The sequence below is a fragment of the Alligator sinensis genome, unplaced genomic scaffold (genome assembly GCF_000455745.1).
Source record: "Alligator sinensis unplaced genomic scaffold, ASM45574v1 scaffold1219_1, whole genome shotgun sequence".
In the NCBI taxonomy this organism is placed as follows: domain Eukaryota; kingdom Metazoa; phylum Chordata; order Crocodylia; family Alligatoridae; genus Alligator; species Alligator sinensis.
This window is the reverse complement of record NW_005842599.1, coordinates 917,652-936,821: the sequence shown is the minus strand read 5'-3', so window position 1 is coordinate 936,821 and position 19,170 is coordinate 917,652. Positions and strand designations below refer to the sequence as shown.

Below are 19,170 nucleotides of genomic sequence, written 5' to 3'. Positions count from 1 at the left end.
CCGGTGCCAGGCAGCGCCGGGGGCTGGCAGGGCCCCGGGCCCGCCTGCCGGCTCCGGCTGCCTCTGTGGTAGTAGCCGGGAGGGATCCTTCAGTAACAGCATCTGGCTTGTCCTAGTCGGTGCATGTGCACCTGTGCGTGTCTGTGTATATGCGTGTGTGTAAACAAGCATAGTTCTTCAAAAAGTCACCCTTTAAATACACCCAGCAAATCCCCCGATAGCCTGACTTGAGTATCATTTAAGTTTGAATTATTAGCTGCTTCATGTCCTTCGCGAGGTCGGGCTCAGGCTGCCTTGAGGCCATCATCTCAGTCCTCAAGTGTCCCAGTCCTTTCTCTTGGGGGTGGTTCATCTTGTTAGGTCCAGAGCCCGCCCCTGTGAGTGCTTTCCCCACCTCTTGCTGGAAGGAAAGAGCCTGTGGAGGCTGGTACTGTTTGGCTTAGGAGAGAGGCGTTCGAGGGGGCGTCCGGAGGAGGGTGGACCAGATACTAAGGGGTGAAGAGAGAGGCTGGAGAGAGCCGTAGTCAGTGCTCATTCACGGGAGGGAGCCAAGGCTGCCCCAGGGGAAGGAGCAGACACCACATTGAGAGTAGACGCAAGGAAGTCCTTTCTCACCCAGTCAGTTGTTTGGGTGCAGGGCTTGGCACCACCAAAGGTTGCGGAAGCTGCCAGATTAAAAAAAAAAGGAGGAGGAACGGGACAGATTCTTGGAGGCGAGGGACCTCGTTCCCTAGTGAGCATGGGAGAGGGGGGCCCAGCCTCTAAGTCACAAGGTCAGACCCAGTTTGTTTTCCCTTTCAGTATCCTCTCGCTGCCTCGTGTGACGCAGGCCTCCTGGCTTGTCATTCTGGAATGTAGGCCAGAGCCTGCCAAATAGAGCTGTTAGCCTCCCTTTGTGATGGGGGCCACTAAAGGCACATCGCTGATCACTTGGGACAACTAAAAGACAAAACCAGGGATGGAAGTGTGAGGGTCATAGGTTCAAAGCGAGTGCACTGAGGGAGGGACACCGAGCAGTGCACAGTAGACTGTGTGACACAGGCCTTTTCATATGCTATTCTGGAACGTGGGCCAAAATCCACCAAGCAGAGCTATAAGCACCCCTTGGTGATTTTGACCACTAAGGGCACATCACTGATCGCTTGGGAGAACTAAAAGATAAAATAGGGATGAGAGGGTCATTGGTTCAAAATGAGTGTGTCGAGGGGGGGGGGCACCTAGCAGAGCACATACTGGACACATGGGCCTTAGGCTCACAGAGCAACATTTACCCTCCCTCCCTCTCCCCCCCCACCGGTTAATAAAGGGGGCTATTGGGTATGTGCCAACTGAAGTTGTGGGATAAAACAGGGATGGAAGCGAAGGTCATGGGTTAAAAATGAGTACCCGGAGGGGGGCCACTGAGCAGATCACACTGGACAGTGGCCACAGGCCCTTGAATGAGTCTAAGGAGCCAGTGGACACAGCCCAGTGAAACTCCGCCTGAAGAACAGGTAAGGAACAGGAAAACGGCCCCACAGTCTCCAGGGCTCTTCCTTCCTGGTCAGCTGTGTTGCCAGCTTGGCTAGGGCTGGGAAGAGGTTGACTAAGAGGTCTCGGGACTTGATGGGGCCATGGAAGGGGAGTGCATAAATGAAAAAGTGCTGGGAGTAGTGCAGCCAGAACCTCAGCAGAAGGTTCTGGAGGAGGTGGTGAAGGGGCTGCAGCCTGCTGCACTCCCTCTGGATGCTGGGCCAGATGGACCCATGGTCTGACCTAGTTAATGACGGTTCTTATGTACAACTTCCAGATTGATTGATTATTTCTCTTTTGTACCTTTGACTTAAAGGACTTCTGTCCCCCTTACTACTTAGCTTAGTTGTCTTTCATACGTGGTTCCCTTAGATAACCAAAACTTGCCTGAAATCGAGAACCTTACTCCCAGACCTGCTTTCATTTCTCCTCCCATTTAATTTAAATAGGATCAGTTGGAATGGCTTAACCTAACACTGGGCTAAGTGTCCATCTGTTTTGTAAAGCCCTCTTGCTTCATGTGAAGATGACGTTTTAAAATAGCATTGTTTTTGTTGGTTCAAGGAGAGTTTGTTAGAGAAACTGGTCAGCTGTCAGATCTGGGAACAGCTGGAGACTGCCATTATTAATAGTGTTTATTTCTCCAGTCCGTATCTATGAAATTAAAGTTTCCCATAAAGAACACAAGCCTTAGTTTATATTTATCTCTTTAATAATATTACCAAGATGTTTGTCTCTACCTCCTATGACCCTTGGTGGTCTTTACCAGGGTTATGTCTCTACTCCCGTAGGACCTCTTTTAACATCCATCTCCAATGTGATTTAGACCTGGTGGGGGGCTGTTTTATTCCTTATCTCTTTACAGTTTATCATATCATTAATGTACCATGTTATTCCAGCACTGCTCCCTCTTCTTCTCTCTTTCTTGAACAGCACAGGCCATTGTTTCTGTTATCCTGATAATACTACTTTCATGTCCTGCACCCGCAAGTCAGGTTCCTCCATTTTGTTGCTCAGGTTCCGGACAATAAGAAATGATTGAAATGTTTGTGTATTACTGACCACACCCCATTCCTTACCTAGATTAGATAAAATCCTTTGTCTAACTTTATCACGTATTGCATTAATGCTTACATCAGTAGTTACACTTTTTCGTGGCTGCCCATCCTTCCACCCGGTGATGTTCCTTTATCGGTTGTCATTTATTTGATTTTCCTCTTCCTGTGAACTACAGCCAGGTCTGGATGCTGAGCATCTCCCAATTGTCTCCTCTTGTTTTCTAGTTTAACATTCTTTCTGTCATGCCAGCCTCAGAGGTCAGTATCCCATGTGCTCAGGTGGTGCTGTGGCTTGCAATACTGTTCTGTCATGATCTGTCTTGGCTGAAGAGTCTGCAGAGTTGGGCTACAGCTGCTGCTGCCACTACCCAAGTCTGTGAAGGGCCTTGCCAGCCTTGGTGCACAATAGATGTCTAGAGGGGAGGGGACAGGCTGTTCCCACATAGCCTGTTCCCAGATATGTGATGAAAGTACAGCTGCTGCTTTGTCTTGGGGCATGAGAGATACTTTGTGAGCAACATTGGTAGTAGGGACAGATCTACCCCAAAAGGCAAGGCAGGATGATTAATTGCTGATTGGCTAGTGGCACAAAAAGTAGCCTTCAGAAGAGTGTTGTAGGGAGTAGGGTGTAGCTGTTAGTGCATTCTGGGATGGAAAATATGTGGTGTCTTAGCACATATGTGTCTTTAAGCCCTTAGGCATTTTTCCTAAGTATTAGCGACAGACCCTGCCTTCTTCTAAATGCCAGTAATTATATTCTGCTATCCTAAATTACCCCTCTAGTTTTACCTGGATTTAGTGTTCTTCACTCCTGTCTTATACTGTCATGTGTTGTGTTACTTGACAGCTGTGCTGTTTTGTCCTAGAGGCTGCTTTGTTCTAGTAAGAGAAAGGATAAACTATAAAATGAAAGCTTTATATACAATGTTTTTAAAGGCTTTTGGGATGCTTCGTGTTGCTGTGTGAACACACAAAACTAGCACTTCCAGGAATGTGCATTGGAATTTACTCAGTTGTAGTACTTCAGTCTGCCACAGTATCTTAAAATGTTAAAGGAACTGTAAAACAAGTTGATTTCACTGTATTAGGGGGACTGAATTAAATCGACTGTGAAAAACATATGTACTGTAAAATGTATACCACTGAGTTAATTTTTCCCTTCATTAAAATACCGAAAAATTTGCATGCTTTACCCTGTTAAAATCAGATGGTACAAACTTAAATTAAATTGTTTTTACACAAAACACAAGGGAATATTGGTTTTCATTTAAGCAACTCTACTATGGCTTTACTGTGCCATTATAAAACTGCTGGTTACATTATAACTCCATTGAGCTTCCAGCAGTGAGACTATTTGTTAAAGGTGGGGGTAGCTTTCCAAACAAGCAGGCTTACTTTTGACTCATTATTAAAGAACATTGCCTATCATTCACTTAGTGCATTCACCACTCTAAGAATGTTTCACTTCTTGCTGCAAATCTGAATGTGGTGGGGTTTTTTTTTTTCTCGTCTGCTATAAAAAAAACTTAAGGCAGCAAGTGTGCCCTGTTCTTAATAAATGTAAAATGTATATAGTTTAAATATATGTGAAGTGATTGAAATAGTTTTTATAAATATTAACTATGAACCTCTTCATATTATTCTCCTGAATAAGAAAGGGTTATACTTAAATAGAATTATAGTCCCTGTTACATTAGCATGAAGGGGAAAAACACTACTTAGGATTAGTATGGATGGATCCATGAAGAAAAAAGTAAATGTTAAAAGGGAACAAAAATCTTGCTTCTCAAAAATACCAGTTTAATTAGGTGCTTCTTACTTTCATCCTATCCTGGCTGAATTTTGTAATTCTTCTCCTATATGAATCTCCAACTACCCATTTTCCTTAAACTATATTTACTAACATCTTATTACTTGACAATTAGCCTACTAGCCCACAGGTTTATAAAGGAATATCCTGCTGCTGGAGGGCATAGTGCAGGGGTGGGCAATTATTTTGGGCGGAGGGCCGCTTACTGAGTTTTGGCAAGCTATCAAGGGCCGCATGATAGGCAGCCAGGGGCAGATAAATATTAATTTTTTACATTTTTTAGGGGCTTCGTGGGCTGGATAGAATGGCCTTGGGGGTTGCATCCGGCCCCTAGGCTGCATTTTGCCTACCCTTAGCATAGTGCCTGAATGGGTTACTGCCAGGATCATCCTTGGTGCTGCTTTAGTCATAGATCTCGATTAGCCTTGCAAAAAGGAGATATTATCTAATCCTAAGGGGAACCGAGGACCTTGAGCACTCTTGGCTCCAGTTGCAAAGTTGCAAAAACTCCAAAATTGGAGTTCTGGGTCTTCTGCAGCTCTTTAAAACAGGCTCTGATTGCCTGTCCTGAGATCACACATTTAGTAGAAAGGCATGACAAAGTGACTACTGACTCCCAATCCTGGGATCTGTCTATTAGCTTTTAGTTTCTGGAACTCTGAGTTAAAAATCCTACCTGAAGTCTAGGACCAGTTTTCTTCACCTAACTGTCTAAACTGTTTAGCACAAATAGGCCTAATCCGCACGTGAGCTAGGATTGCTAAATGGTAAGGGGATGTTGAATTAAGGTGCATCAAAAAAAGTGTCTAGGGAAACTGATGTTATCACTTCCTCCTTTTTGACTGCTATTAAAAGCTCCCCCCCCCCCCCAAAAAAAAAACAACCAAACAAAAAAAACAACAAACAACCAACCAAACAAAAAACCCCAAACCAAACAAACCAAACAACCTGCCAGCAATTAAAAAGATGAATCAAATGCTGTGTGAATTCATTAGTTTTCAGAGATAATATCTAAATCAAACTGCCGTTACCTGATTAATAGAATCAGGCAGTAATTATTTGTTGCCAAATTAAATGGTTTTGTGTATAGTTGCAATCAAAAGTTTTTCTTCTGAAGCTGCGTATAGAACTATTCTCATGAGTATGCATAAGCCATAATTGTAAGTGTGTCAAAGAGGGTGATGATTCTATGTGTATTCAGCAGAATGTTAGAATGCCATTCATTGTAACATTTTATGTAAGGATAAGATGCATCTAAAGAAAATCTCCCAACTAAACTTACTAAAAATTATCCCAAATTTTACTTTCTTTTACTGAACACAAAAATTCCTTGTTGATGATGCTTCTTATAGATTCTTTTCTAAAGAAACATTCCTTTATCATTTGGATGCTTCATTAGAAAGTATTTTAAACAGATCATTCTGAAACAAGTGGAATGTTACGTCTTGCCAACATTGGGTCTGAGGTTTCCCCTGGGTATGTGACAGAGAAGCCTCATGACAATTTCTGTCAGAGGAGTGCTGTTCTGTGCAGACAGTGGACACCTGGATTTTTTTGCTTCTACTTGAATTCTGAGTTGTCTTGTCTTCAGATATTTATTTAAGAAATATGAATTTGTCTTGCTTTCTAGCAAAGCAAGTCAATTTTGCTTTTCTTATTGGAACATATCCAAGAGACAGCAATGTTCATTCAGTTTCAGTTAGTCTTGTCTATATACATCCATATATTTCATACCGTGATGAGAAATTTCTCAGAAATATTTCTGTCCTGTTGATATACTTCTCAATATGTTATCAGACCAATTTATAAAGCTCCAGTATGATTCTTCCTTTAAAAGTAAACAAATATGACCTTTGGAAACTCAAATTTTTGATAAATATCAGCTGTCTTGTTAAATTAATATTGAGAATACTTACTTATTTTACGGAGTTATTTAACCAAGCTTTGGGGATTTTTATGTACAGCTTCCAATAGAAGATTTATGCAGTTTAACATCACAGTCGCTAACTGTTACGCTGACTGCAGTAGTTCCAGAATCCACAGAGGATGTCCTCTTGAAAGGTTTCACTGCCTTGGGGATGGAAGATGAAAGAATTGAAACTGCACAGCAGGTAAACAAGACCAAATCCCTTCATTGCCGTAGTGGCATGACTTCAAAGCTAAGATGATCTTTTCAATGCATTCTTGGAGTTTCTGTATTTCCTGCTACTTTCTGTATTTCTCTACAGTTCTTTCACTGGTACTGAGGATATATGCAAAGAGAGAGACAGAGAAAAGATTATTAAATTAGTCATGTAATAACAAACATTTACCTGTATAGAATTGAATATATGGGGAACCAAAGCATCTCCAAAGATGGGTGGAGGTGTTTACAGTACCATAGGATTGATGTATACATATATTTGAAATAAAATAATACTAATGCTGTACTTCTATAAAAACACAAGCAAATGACATGCAACCTTTTGCCTTCTCATCAGAATGTTAGTGGAGTGTTAATTTGTGTAGTGGAATTGTTTGCTGCTGTTTGGTAGCCTGTCTTAATCATAGAATGCTTAAATTTTTTTTTCTTACTAAGAAAAACTTTTTCTTCATCTTCTGTGTCCTGCTTATCAGTCTGAACTCATTCCACAGATCTGATGGCTTTTCTAATTGGTTCCTTGTAGTGTCTAAGCTGTTGACAACCTCAAAATCTTTGTTCTAGTTCTTCTCCTGGTTTGCCCAGCTACAGACCCAGATGGATCAAGATGAAGGTGCTAAGTACAGGTACGCTGTTTTTTTTAAAGTTTTCTGTATTTTACCACTGAACCATTTATTCACTGCATCTAGAAACAGCTGCTTAAGTAGAAGTGGAGTTCTGGCTATCTTACATATATCTCAGCTTGTCCTTACAAGTACTGTAGCTAGAGGTGCACTGATGCATCGGTCCCATATCGGGTTGGCCCCGTTATAAGGGAAAATTGAAATCAGCTATTTTTGCCTGATGTAGCCAATAATGTAGCTGATAAATGCCCCGTGTATGCACGTAGCTGTAGCATGCACAGAGCCAGGAGCACAATCCGGCGGTTCGGAGACTGGCATCTGGCTGGTAATTCTGGTGTGGGGGGAGGAAAGGGGCATGGGAGGTGCATATCAGGGCCCCTGGGGTGAGGGAGGGAGTGCAGCTGGGGCAGGCACGACTCAGGTGGGACAGGTATTTGATGGAGATGTGAGTGGCTCATCTGAGGGGCACGGGGAGTGGGGGTGGCAGCTCCTGCTTCTGCATGCACCCTGTGAGGGCATGGGGGCGCATACCTCTAGATCTGTGCAGGATGGTGTGGGCTGCCACTGGGGCTGGGGGTGGCGCTGGGCTCATCCTGGGCTGGGCTGCGCTTGGGGCACACAGTGGCGGTGCTGGGATGGGTGCTTGTGGGGCTACGTTGAATTTTGGGGTGGCTGCAGCCCCCTCCACAGCTCCGCTCCCAGCACCATCACTGCCTGCCCTGAGCGCAGTGCAGCCTGTTCCAGCCTCCCACTGTGAAGAGCCTGGTACAGTCCCGGCCTCAGCCTGCAGCAGCATCCTACCCTGCTCCGCGGAGATCCGGGGGCACACGTTCCCTATGCCAGTTGTGGCTCCATCCTGTACCCGCCTGCCCCGGCTGAGCAGCACCTGCCCCATTCCTTTCCCTCCCCCCACTTCTTCCCCCACACCAGACTTACCAACCTGATTCTGGTCTCCAAGCTGCCACCTGCATATCGGAATCAGATTGGTATTGACCGATATGACTCCTTAAAAATTGGCCATCGGTATTGGCCCATAAAATCTCTATCTGTGCACCCCTAATTGTAGCATATCGGAAGACTTTATCTTAATCATGCATCGTATGCATAGCTGTCTGATTCCCTTCTCAGTGCTGTTTTAATCTTAATCGTTGAAAAGAAACAAGAATATTATGTATTTACTCAAATATAAGGTGAGGTGCCCCCCACCCCTTCCTTCTCTTCCCGCAAGTCAGCATGTAGTTAAAAAGCTCCTCATCTTATATTGTCATATAGGGAGACCTGCTTGTAAACCTGCTCATTAAACTGCTGCCAAAAGCAGTATGTGCTCAGTAATGGAAACCAACTATGAAGCTGGTTAAACGCAACTCATGCTGAGCATGACTATAAAACCCATGGCCCACATTGGGCAAACATACTGATGGGAATCTTTATTTTCCTTTTTGTTTTGTTTTGTTTTTGTTTTGGCCCTTGAAAGAAAGAAAAAAAAAAAAGGGCAGGTATTCCATCCACAGAGAACTGGCACTGGGGCTGGTGGTACTGCAATACCAGATAGGCACCGGGAGGGTGAGAACCAGCCCTAACACCCTCTGATTGGTGCAAAAAATGCTTGATCCTAGCCAAAAGGCCGAGATGCTGATGGGAACATACCACAAGGATAGCTTAGAGCAGTCCATTTGAGTAAGATATATGTAGACGCCTACTAAAATCAAGGAGGCAGGCAGCTGATTTTGCGGGGCAATCATGGGACTGGATGCCACTTCGACAGGCTTGTTGTGGTAGGGCCCCCCACACCTCTAGCATAGGGACCCTGGCAGTCCTGCCCCTCACTGAAGATTGGCAGATGACCCAAAACATGGTCCTGCTGTATACCCCTCTGCTTGTATTTTCTTTTTTTTTCCTCTTATCTTTTCATTGTGAGAAGTACAGGCAACCCCTGCTTAATGCTGTTTCACTTAGTGCTATTTCGCTATAACGCTCATTTTAAATTGATACCTGGTTTCACTTTGTGCTCAGCAAGTTTTGCTATAATGATTGTGGTCGCCATCTCGGGTTATCAGATACTTTTGGTTTCACTTAATGCTCGGTTTTTCAGGAACCAATTAAGAGCACTAAGCGGGGGTTGCCTATATTTGTGTTGCTCCCTGAAAACAGTTAGCCTTAGGTTTATTTTGGGTCTATTACTTGGACCAGGCACAGTTTTGGAGAACTGCACACTTGCAGTCTGTCATTTGCATGCAGACATTCGTGGATCATGGATCCAGAATGTGGTCTGTGAGACTGTCAGGATATATGCATTTTATCTGGAGAAGGCCAGAGATGCAATAAGTCAGTTATTTTTTTCTTCTTACTTTCATGGGCTGTGCAACATTGAGAAGTTTATACTTTTAGATTCTATTGCACGTGTGCTAACCTAGGGGGCTAGTCTCAAGCTTCAAGAGTCATTAGTTTTGATGTTACTTTTTATTTAAATGAGACACTTAACATTATTTCAATTTAATTTGTCTTTAATAATGCTTTGGAGTTCATGACTTTATTAGATTTTAAAACCAGAATGAATGACCTATTAGCTTAAATAAAGTCAGTTTGTGACTGGTGAGTGTTTATTTTTACAAAAACAAAAGGAAATGCTATCCTTCTCCGGTGGAGGAAGCACAGAAAACATTGCTATATGTTGATTATGTTTGTAACCCTAGAAGGAGGACCTTTACTTTGTTTCATTTTGGTTCTGTTTTCTAGACAGATGAGGGATTATTTGTATGGATTTCAGGAGCAATGTGATTCCATACTGGATGATGTGAACAGTGCTCTTCAACATCTGGAGTCATTGCAGAAGCAGTATCTTTTTGTGTCCACCAAGACAGGAACACTACATGAAGCCTGTGAACAGCTTCTGAAGGAGCAGGTAATGTTTGGAGTTAATCCTGAAGATTTCAAAGGTACCAGAAATGAAAGTCTCCTTTCTGCAGAGGAGACATTTACTTGGCAATAATGATATTTTTCCTAGAACACTTTGACCAGGTGCATCAACTCTCTTCTAAAGGTCAGACTCTAAGTAGGAAAATGTTTGTCAGGATGGACAGTCTGAAGCATCTTGTTTTAATAAAGCAGCAAGTTTGAGGATGTGGACACCTCTCCATTAATGGTTATACTGAGATCACTAGCTTATATTGCTTGTAGGAGTATTTTTTGAACCAATTCTTTACTGTTGAAAGGGCTTCTGTTCTGTTCCTAATTCCCATTTACTGGATTTTAACATTTCTGTTCCTTTTTGTGAACCTACCTTTATTCTGCATCTGCAGGATATGTGATCAGACATGGAACCATTCATTGCAGCAAAGGTTGGCGAGTCATGTTTTAGTAAATCCAAGTATCCAGACTTGGAAATGAGAGAGGCTCTGCTCCCTCATAAAGAGTTACTTCTTATTCCTTGGTCTGCAGAACAGTCTCAGAAACAATTTTCCATTCATGTCTTCATTCTTAGTTATTGTGCCCACCTTTGCTCTATTAGGCGTTCCCGAGTGGCCTTTGCCTGGGTAGTTGATCTGGTTTGTCCCGAGCCTGTGAGTGGACCCTCGAGGGTCCCTTGGCTGATGTCAGAAGACCCCCTTAACTTTCCTGCCACGACTTTGGATGGATCCTCAGTGGAGGGGGTCCCCTTCGAGGGAGTCTCCAGGGTCATCACGCCTCTCAGCGGGCACTCACGGGGCTCCAACCTCCCCTACACCCCAGCCAAACGCCACCTTCTGTCACGGTTCTTCAAGCCCAGCTTTATCTCTGGTCCCTGCTGGTTTCTTCTCCCGGACTTCCTGTTGTTCCCCAGAAGCGGGACCCGGTGTCCCGGGCCGGGCTCTGGCGTGAAGGCTACGAGGCCTGTAATTTCCGCTGCCCTCACCCTTATTCCAACCCTGCCGGGCCACAACGTGAGAGACCCACCACCACGACCGCAGAAGCGGTGCAACCATCAGGTGGGAAGAAGCCTAGAGAGAAAGAAGAGTGACCCAGCCCTTGGGGCCCTGTGCTTCCCCGGTGCCTCAGTGTCCCCAGGCCCGGGTGCTCGTTCCTGCTCGGGGCCCCTCTCTCTCTCCCCTCGGTGCAGCTTCTATCCGGAGATGTCGCTATAGTCGTTTGAGGTCCTATAGCCACGGCTGGTTCCTCTTGGCGATGCTGTGGGTCTTTCTGCTGACCCCCAAACTCCCCTGGGCTTCCCGGTTCGGGATTTCCTGCTGCCTCTGCCGCAGCTATCCCAGGTGGGGGTCCTGCCGGTCTCGTTCCTGTCACTTTCGCACCTCGCCGTCCCTCGGCTCTGGGCTTCCCTGTAGCTGCTCCCTCTGCTCTCACCACTCACGCTGTCTCCTTCGTTCTTGCTGTTTTCTCTACCGGCTCCTCCTCTGACTTCGCTGCCGGCTTCTCTGCTGGCTCCTTTGCCGGTTTCCCCACCAGCTCCTCTGCCGGCTTCTTTATCGGCTCCTTTGCCGGTTTCCCCGCTGGCTCCTCTGCTGGCTCCTTTGCCGGCGTCACTGCTGGCTTCTCCGCTGGTTCCTCTGCTGCTGCGGCTTTCGCTGCTACCGCGGCAGCAGCTGCCCTCACCGTCTCAGGCTGCCAGCCGCCGCGGGTGCGTGCTGCTGGCCTCAGGTTCCCTTGTGGGCTTTCCGATATCCTCCTCCGCTCCTGCGCCTTTGGGGCTGCCCTTTATTTCCTTCGGGTGTTGTCTCTTGCTGACGTCACCTGGCCCCAGCTGAATATGAGCGCGGCTAATGAACTGCGCGGGCGGCTTTCCAGCACGCGCTTCCCTGCTCCTTCCAGCCCCTGTGAGTGGTAAGTAGGGGCTTTCTTCCCCTTCTATTTTGGCCTGGGGTTCCCCTGTAGCCCCAGCGTCCCCCTCTTCTAAACCGGGGTCCCTGGGACAGTCATAAACAGTTAAATAGTTTTAAATATCTATTTAATAAGGAATAGAAGCCTAAAATTGGTTTAGTGCTGATTAATAGTTAGGTGTACATGATCACCTGCACACTTGCTGCTCTTGACTCAGTACTGTGGCACAGTCATCCTTCACAGTGAGAGACAAGTTAACAAGTAGTAGCTAGGTGTGAGTTATTAGAGCCATGATGTATCTACAGTAGATCAAAATATCTCTCTTGTAATATGGAAACACAGACTGACTTATTTGCTGTCTGTTTCAGGGACTGGGGCTTGTACTAATAACACTTAGCGTGTGCTGTCTTCATTTCCAGTTTTAGTGCTTGTTGAAGATCTTAGTTGAAGAAGCCTTGAACCCACAAGGAAAAGAGTCTTAAACTTACATGTATACAACTGAGCTGGAGAAATGCTAGTTCTGGTGTTGAGGGAATTTGGTTCAGTGATAGAATCGGAATAGGAACATCTGATTCTTCACAATAGCTCTGGGGAGATTTCCTTTGTAAAAATAGCTGTTTTTATGCTTTTATGTTAGAATTCAGCATACCAAGAAGTCATACACTTTAATGCAGGAAATATATTTTCGGTGACTTAACAGGAAAGGTTCCATCTTAAGACATTTTCCATTCTTCATTTCTTAGACCAGCGATTCTCAGTCAGGGGGATGTGGCACCCCAGGGTGCCTTGAGATCCTTTCAGTGGTGCCACAGGGTGCCACACAATTTTTGGAACTGTCAGGCATACAAACATGATTCACATGATAAATCCAGAGATTTCAAATTAGCATTCACACTGTTAGAAACATTCTGCCTTGTTGTGGTCCTTCTGAATTCCTTGGAACAAAAGAATTGGTCGTCTTTTTGTGTCAAAAAATCAAGTGAAAACCAAGAGCTGACATTATCTGATGTGTACCTTGAGTCTATCCAGGGGTGCCTGGAGTCTAAAAAGGTTAAGAACCATTGTCTTAGACTGTCTTATTTTTATAATTTGGGTTTAGGTTTGTCATTTGTACAAGTTTACTTTAGCCATCATTTTCTTTTTGAATGGGCTGTTCATTATTTTTGCATTCTCCAGTAGGAAATTTTTTTTCAAAGGCTTCTTAAAACTAGTCATACTTATTCATGAACACACAAGCTCTTTGGATTTCAGCTAGATTATCTTCAGACTGATGTATTTACTCTTTGAACATTTATGGGAAAATCAGTGATTCTTTTTTTTTTGTTTTCCCTTCTAAAACCAGAAAAACAAAAGTTGGAGCTATCGTATGGGACTCTTGCATTGAGTTTCCCAAAGACGAGATGGTAATGAAATATTAAGGAAAAATTTTGCCAAGGGTGTTTCTAGATAAACTGCTCTGAAAATGGCAGATTGATGAGGTTCCATGTCTTGTCAAGAGCAGGTATTCAGCATAAAAGTACATTTTTCTTTCTATTGCCAGCTCTCTAAACTCGGTTTGAGATGCCAGTCAAGCTGGTGTCTTTCCTTTTCTTCCATCACTACCAGTAATAGGGTCTGCAGACCAAAGTATGTCCTTGGTGAGTGGTATTCACTCTCATTGTTTAGATTATGCACTCACTGACCTCTGTGTAAGTCCCTTATACTCAAAAGGCACGCACAAATGCAACTACTTGGGAATCGATAAACAATTTTGTTAAGGTACGAGGGAACAAGACTATTAACAAGTAAATGGAACTCTCCACACAATACTGCCTTTCCCAAGCTATAGTGGTGTTTTCTTTTCTTCTTCTGACTTTTATGGATGCTCTGGGGAATAAAGAACCTGAAGATGGAAATGTGGGCCTGGTATTTTTATGGGACGGAGACCTGTAAGGCAGAATTCTTTAGTACCTTGGAGTGGTCATAGCAGCCTTGTCACTTGCAAATGTCCCCGAGCTCCTATGGAATGCTGGAAAACTTGATAGACTGTCTGTAGAAATAATACATTTGGGAATAATATATAGCGTGCTTTTTCTAATCCAAAATTTAAAACAATTATTTTTCTATCTTGCTGGTGTTTGGGGGTTCCTTTAGTCTTTTAACTGGCAGAATCTGATATAAATGCTTTTACCATGTTTTTATTTAAAGTCTAAATTTATAATTTTATTTATTGTCTTTAAACAGTCAGAGCTTGTTGACCTGGCTGAAAATATTCAACAGAAGCTTTCTTATTTTAATGAACTGGAAAACATTAACACAGTAAGTATTGCTTTACTACCTGTGAAGTGTAAGAAACTGCTTAATTCTATGATTCTGTGATCAAAAAACTTATTTCCAGTGTTTTCTGGTTTCTTGCAGTTGATGGATTTTTTTTTTTTTGTTTTTCCCCCCACTTTTTCTTAAGAAACTGAATTCCCCTACATTGTCTGTGAACAGTGAAGGATTCATCCCTATGCTGGCTAAGCTTGATGATTGTATTGCATATATTTCATCACATGTAGGTAACTTTGTAATTTTTTAGTTAAACTGTAATAGCATTTTAGAGCTTACAATAATTTGGGGGTTTCTGATTTTTAGAAAACGTGTGTATTTTTACTGACAAAAGCGAGAATGACTCTTGCTACTTTTAAAATGCACTTGAAATGCATATCATTAGTATACTTTTACCTTACAGAATTTTATAAAACTATGTTGGTTAGCTTGTACTGTTTTTTCCTGTTCATTCAGAAGGGATTTTACCCCAGTGAGTACAACTACCTATTTAAACTGTCTTTCTTTTGTTCATTTCAGCCCAATTTTAAAGACTATCCTGTGTATTTGGTTAAGTTTAAACAATGCCTTTCTAAAGCGATGCACCTCATGAAGACATACACTGTGAACACACTACAGAACCTCACGAGCCAGTTAATAAAAAGGGTAAGTTGAGCAGTGACTTGGTTAGGCTTCAGGTTTTGAAGCAACTGTAGACTGAACCGAAGGACCTGCAGCTTTGTTTTACCGATTGATTTGACTGATGTCTTTTTGACTGTAAAGAGTCAAGATATTAATGCTACTCTACCGTGTAGGAAAACCATTATTTTGGCAGTATGGCCCATTTAACTACTGTATTTTCCTTAGAAAATCAGATCCAAGGATTTTGCGCCACTTTTCCCTTCTTCTAGTTAATTATATACATTGCCCCAATTAATTACAGGCTTTCTGGTGTTGCCACAGCAAGAAGGACATTCAATGAAATTGAAAGGAGAACAAATTCAAAGCTGATAAAGGCAATGCTTTTTCACTCAATGTGGAACTTGCTGGTGCAGGATGTCACTGAGGCCAAGAGCTTAGCTAGATTCAGAGAGGGACTGGATGTGAATGACAAGCATGTTCAGAGTTTTCATGGTTCTTACCAACAAAAAAGGGTACTGAAAGAGAAATAAAACCTCCTTTCAGAGTTTAAATCAATATTTAGGAGTGGACCACAACTGAGGTGGGGCAGATTGCCCCATGTCTGTCCAGAGATTTTCTTTTGATTCATCCAGTATTGACTTCTGGCCAAGGCAGAATGCTGGACTTGATTGGCCATGGGTCTGATCCAGTATGGCAGTTTCTTTGGGAAAGGGGAGAAGATGCCACCTCTTTGAGCCACCTGGACGGCAGTTGGGGCTGCCCATAGACTTTTTTCAGCTTTGTGGTGATGGCTCAGTTATTCCTTGTTCTTCTGTGGGCACGTCGACATGTACACCGGATTATGCAGTTGTTACTACACAGTCCTGTCACTGCATGGTTATTTTTAGCTGCTACTGCGCAGTAGCATTGCTGTCACGGTTTGTGTGCGACATGCTACTTTGCCGTAGCAACAATCTACGGCTCGGTAGCTTGTTGCTATGGCGTTGTAGCATCTTGTGTAGATGTGCCCTGTGTGAGTCTCAGACATCAGAAAACCTGCCTTGGTGGTCTCTGTTGGCAGCCACACTGTTCTGGGGGGCATATGAATGGGAGGTGGAGAGCCTACTTGCTCTTGCTTCTGGTCCTAGAGTAAATACTACTGCTACTACAGTGAATCCTCTCCTCTGTGAGTAACTAGCAGAGAGGAAGAGGAATTAAATTGTCCAGCAGGGGCTGAAAAGAGCCTTTTATTCTGCTTTCCACTTGTTCTGCCTGTTCTAACACTAGGGAAGGTTAAAGCTCTTGCTGTGTACTGACCTAGGTTGTGAAGCTGCTGGACAAATGCTTGGGTGGTTGGGAGTTAAACCTTCACTCAGCCTCTCAGGGAGGTTTCCATTATTCAGCACTGTGACCCTTGCTCATTAATCAGTGGAACAGTATTTGCAGGTTCCCGAGAAAATAGCAACCTGGCTGCAGCTGGTGGAGGAAGATAAAAAAATTAAAAGTGTATAGTGAATATTAAAACCTTGCTGCTCCGGTCATGGATTTTACTCTTCTGATTGGCCTTTGTCTCAGCTTTCAAAGGAGGCAGGTGTAACTTAGTTGAAAGTAGGTGTATGGGTAATACAGTTGTAAAATTCCAAGAAATTAGATTGTTGTAGAGCTTAATTTTATCAGCCAGGTGGTACTCCGAGCCAGATACAGTAAAGTTATCATCAGTTATTTATCTTTTCTTTATATAGGATCCTTCAGCTGTGCCAAATTCTGACAATGCCTTCACACTATTCTACGTAAAATTCAGAGCCGCTGCTCCCAAAGTCAGAGTAAGTAGGCTACTAACTGGTAGTTCATAGCTAAATGGGTTTTGAATTTATTGTTAATACTAATATGGGGTGATAGAGTTTATCTTTATTTTAAGTATACCTACTAAAGCGGTGTCAGGGGGACCTGGAGGGGAAGGGAAATGTGACTAGTGTTCATTCTTCTCTCTCTTTCTCTTTTTTTAATAGACTCTTATTGAGCAAATAGAGCAAAGGTCTGAGAAAATGCCAGAGTGAGTAAAATAAAATGATTTTTTTCAAATGTTTTACATTCCAGAAATTTGGCAGACTTTACCTGTTAAGTTGCTTAAAAAAACATTTTAAAGCAATATTAGTGCTGTATTTACTGGAATCCAAGATGACCCTGAATTTAAAATGCCCCACCCCCCCAAAAATTGGATTTTATGCATGGAAAATTTGATAACTTTGTTATAATTTTCCACATATATAATTTATTATTGGAGGATTGTCTAAAATTCATCCCCACCAATGCAGCAGGGAAAGGTGGTGAGAGAGGCAGTAAAAGGGCCAGGTGGGCATGTGGGCAGTGGGGGAGGCAGTAAAAGGCTGTGCGGGGGGAGCATTGTGGGAAAGGCTGTAAGGGGGGTATGTGGTAGCAAAGGCGGTGGGGTGGGGCAGGTGGTGAGGGGGGCAGACAATATACCCTTTGCCAATGGTCCTGCCGCCATACCACTATCTCCCCCCTTCCCTCCTATGCTGCTTCTTCCTACTTGCAGCCTCAAGCCTCTGCCCCCCACCCCTTCCACCAGTCTTACCCCTGGTCTCCCCCTCCTTGCAGCCTCTGTCCCTCCCTTCCCTCCCACCCCACTTACACTTGTTTTATGCTGGCAGGCTGCATTCCCATTACAGCCTAGGGCATGGGGTACAGCCCCACCCCAGTCCCATAGCACTGCTGTGAAGCTGGCACTACTGCTGCAGCAGCTGTGACTGGTTCTGGTCCCGACCCATAGTTGGGGCTGAAGTCACAACAGCTGCCTGCCCCCCTGATGCCTCATATTTGATTCCAAGACAAGAGGCTTTTTCCTGCCATGTTAAATGGGGGGTGGGAAAACTTGTCTTAGACTCAAGTAAATACAGTATTGCTTAAACATCCTAATATTTTCCTTGTTTTTTGAAACCATAGGATTATAGCAGAAAAGATGAAATGCAGACAGTGTTCATCTGAAGATAAACTCCTACTTGACTTGTTTGTTTGTTTTGTGTGTGTATGTTGGCTAGGTACCAGCAACTTCTCAATGAAATCCATCAATGTTACCTTGATCAGAGAGAACGCTTGCTTAGTCCAAGTATTACAAGTACCGTCACAGAACTTACCAGCCAAAACAATCGAGATCATTGTGCTCTGGTAAGCATCTTGCGATCGCCGCAGATTCCTTTTGGGTTCAAACCTCTTGTGGGTAAACATGACAATTTCACAGAAATTCTAGTAATGTGAGATGATGTTCAGATTCAGTAATTTGTGTTTTTTTCCTCTCCCTATACAACGGAGTGTTCCCTAGGGTTCTGCCTTGGGTCTGGAATTATTTAATGTGTATATTAATGATTTGGACGATGGGATTGAGTGCACGCTTGGCAAACTTGCCGATGATGCCAAGTTGGGTGGTGTTGCAGATATTCTGGGGGGGAAGGGCTAGAAGTCAGAAGGACTTTGGTAAACTTGAGTAACAGTCTGAAATCAATTGAACAAAATTCAACAAGGACAAATGCAAAGTCTTGCACCTGGAACAGAAAAATTGTGTGCACAAATACCGATTGTGGAATGAATTGGATCGGCTGTAGAACTGTACTGCAGAAGTGTACCTGGGGGTTATAGTGAACCTTAAGCTTAACGTGAACGAACAGCGTCGTCCTGTTAAGGGCGAAAAATATAACCCACCATACTGGGATATATTAGCAAAAATGTCAATTGCAAATCAAGGGAAGAGATTCTTTCGCTCTATTTGGCACTGGTGAGGCCTCCCCCGGAGTACTATGTCCAGTTGTGGAGGCTGAGGAGGGATTGGTAACTGATTACTGGAGCAATGGTGTTAAATTGCCCCAGGGAAAGCTTAGGTTGGATATTAGGAAGGACTTTCTTACTCTGAGGATGGTTACGCTTTGGAACATGCAACCTGGAGAGATTGTGGAATCTCCATCCTCGGCAAGGGAAGTTTAGGCAAGTGATGGACTGAGGTGTTTTAGTCAGGGAGCTGGTGTTTGAGCCAGTTAACTTCCTGGGGATCCCATCTCGTCCTCCCTTTTCTATGATTCTGTGGAAATCTCCCTTTTTTCTTTGTCTGGGACAAACCTTGGATTCATTTATAAAAAGTGAGGATCTTCTAAACATTGTTAAATGCAAAATAAAATAAAAAAAGGTTGCACAAGGAGCTTTTATTTGATTGATGGAATATAGATATGGTATCTCCCTTCTGTCATGGTAGACTTTGAAGCTGCTGAGTGGTCAGATGTCAGCCTCTAGTTTAAT

The 19,170-nt window shown here is 43.6% G+C and overlaps 1 protein-coding gene across 2 annotated transcripts in view; it reads left to right on the top strand.

Moving 5' to 3' along the window:
• The first annotated feature begins 6,220 nt into the window (after nt 1–6,220).
• COG3 (component of oligomeric golgi complex 3) overlaps nt 6,221–19,170 on the top strand; it is a 47,776-nt gene continuing 34,826 nt past the window's right edge. The window contains exons 1-9 of one of the 2 annotated variants that reach the window (XM_025214727.1): nt 6,221–6,491; nt 7,085–7,146; nt 9,880–10,045; nt 14,179–14,253; nt 14,399–14,491; nt 14,785–14,910; nt 16,608–16,688; nt 16,875–16,918; nt 17,925–18,051. In XM_025214727.1, coding sequence (XP_025070512.1) covers nt 6,459–6,491; nt 7,085–7,146; nt 9,880–10,045; nt 14,179–14,253; nt 14,399–14,491; nt 14,785–14,910; nt 16,608–16,688; nt 16,875–16,918; nt 17,925–18,051 — 807 coding nt within the window. In that variant the 5' untranslated portion in view covers nt 6,221–6,458. The remainder of the gene's footprint in view (nt 6,492–7,084; nt 7,147–9,879; nt 10,046–14,178; nt 14,254–14,398; nt 14,492–14,784; nt 14,911–16,607; nt 16,689–16,874; nt 16,919–17,924; nt 18,052–19,170) is intronic. The other variant, XM_025214726.1, reaches the window with a different exon arrangement.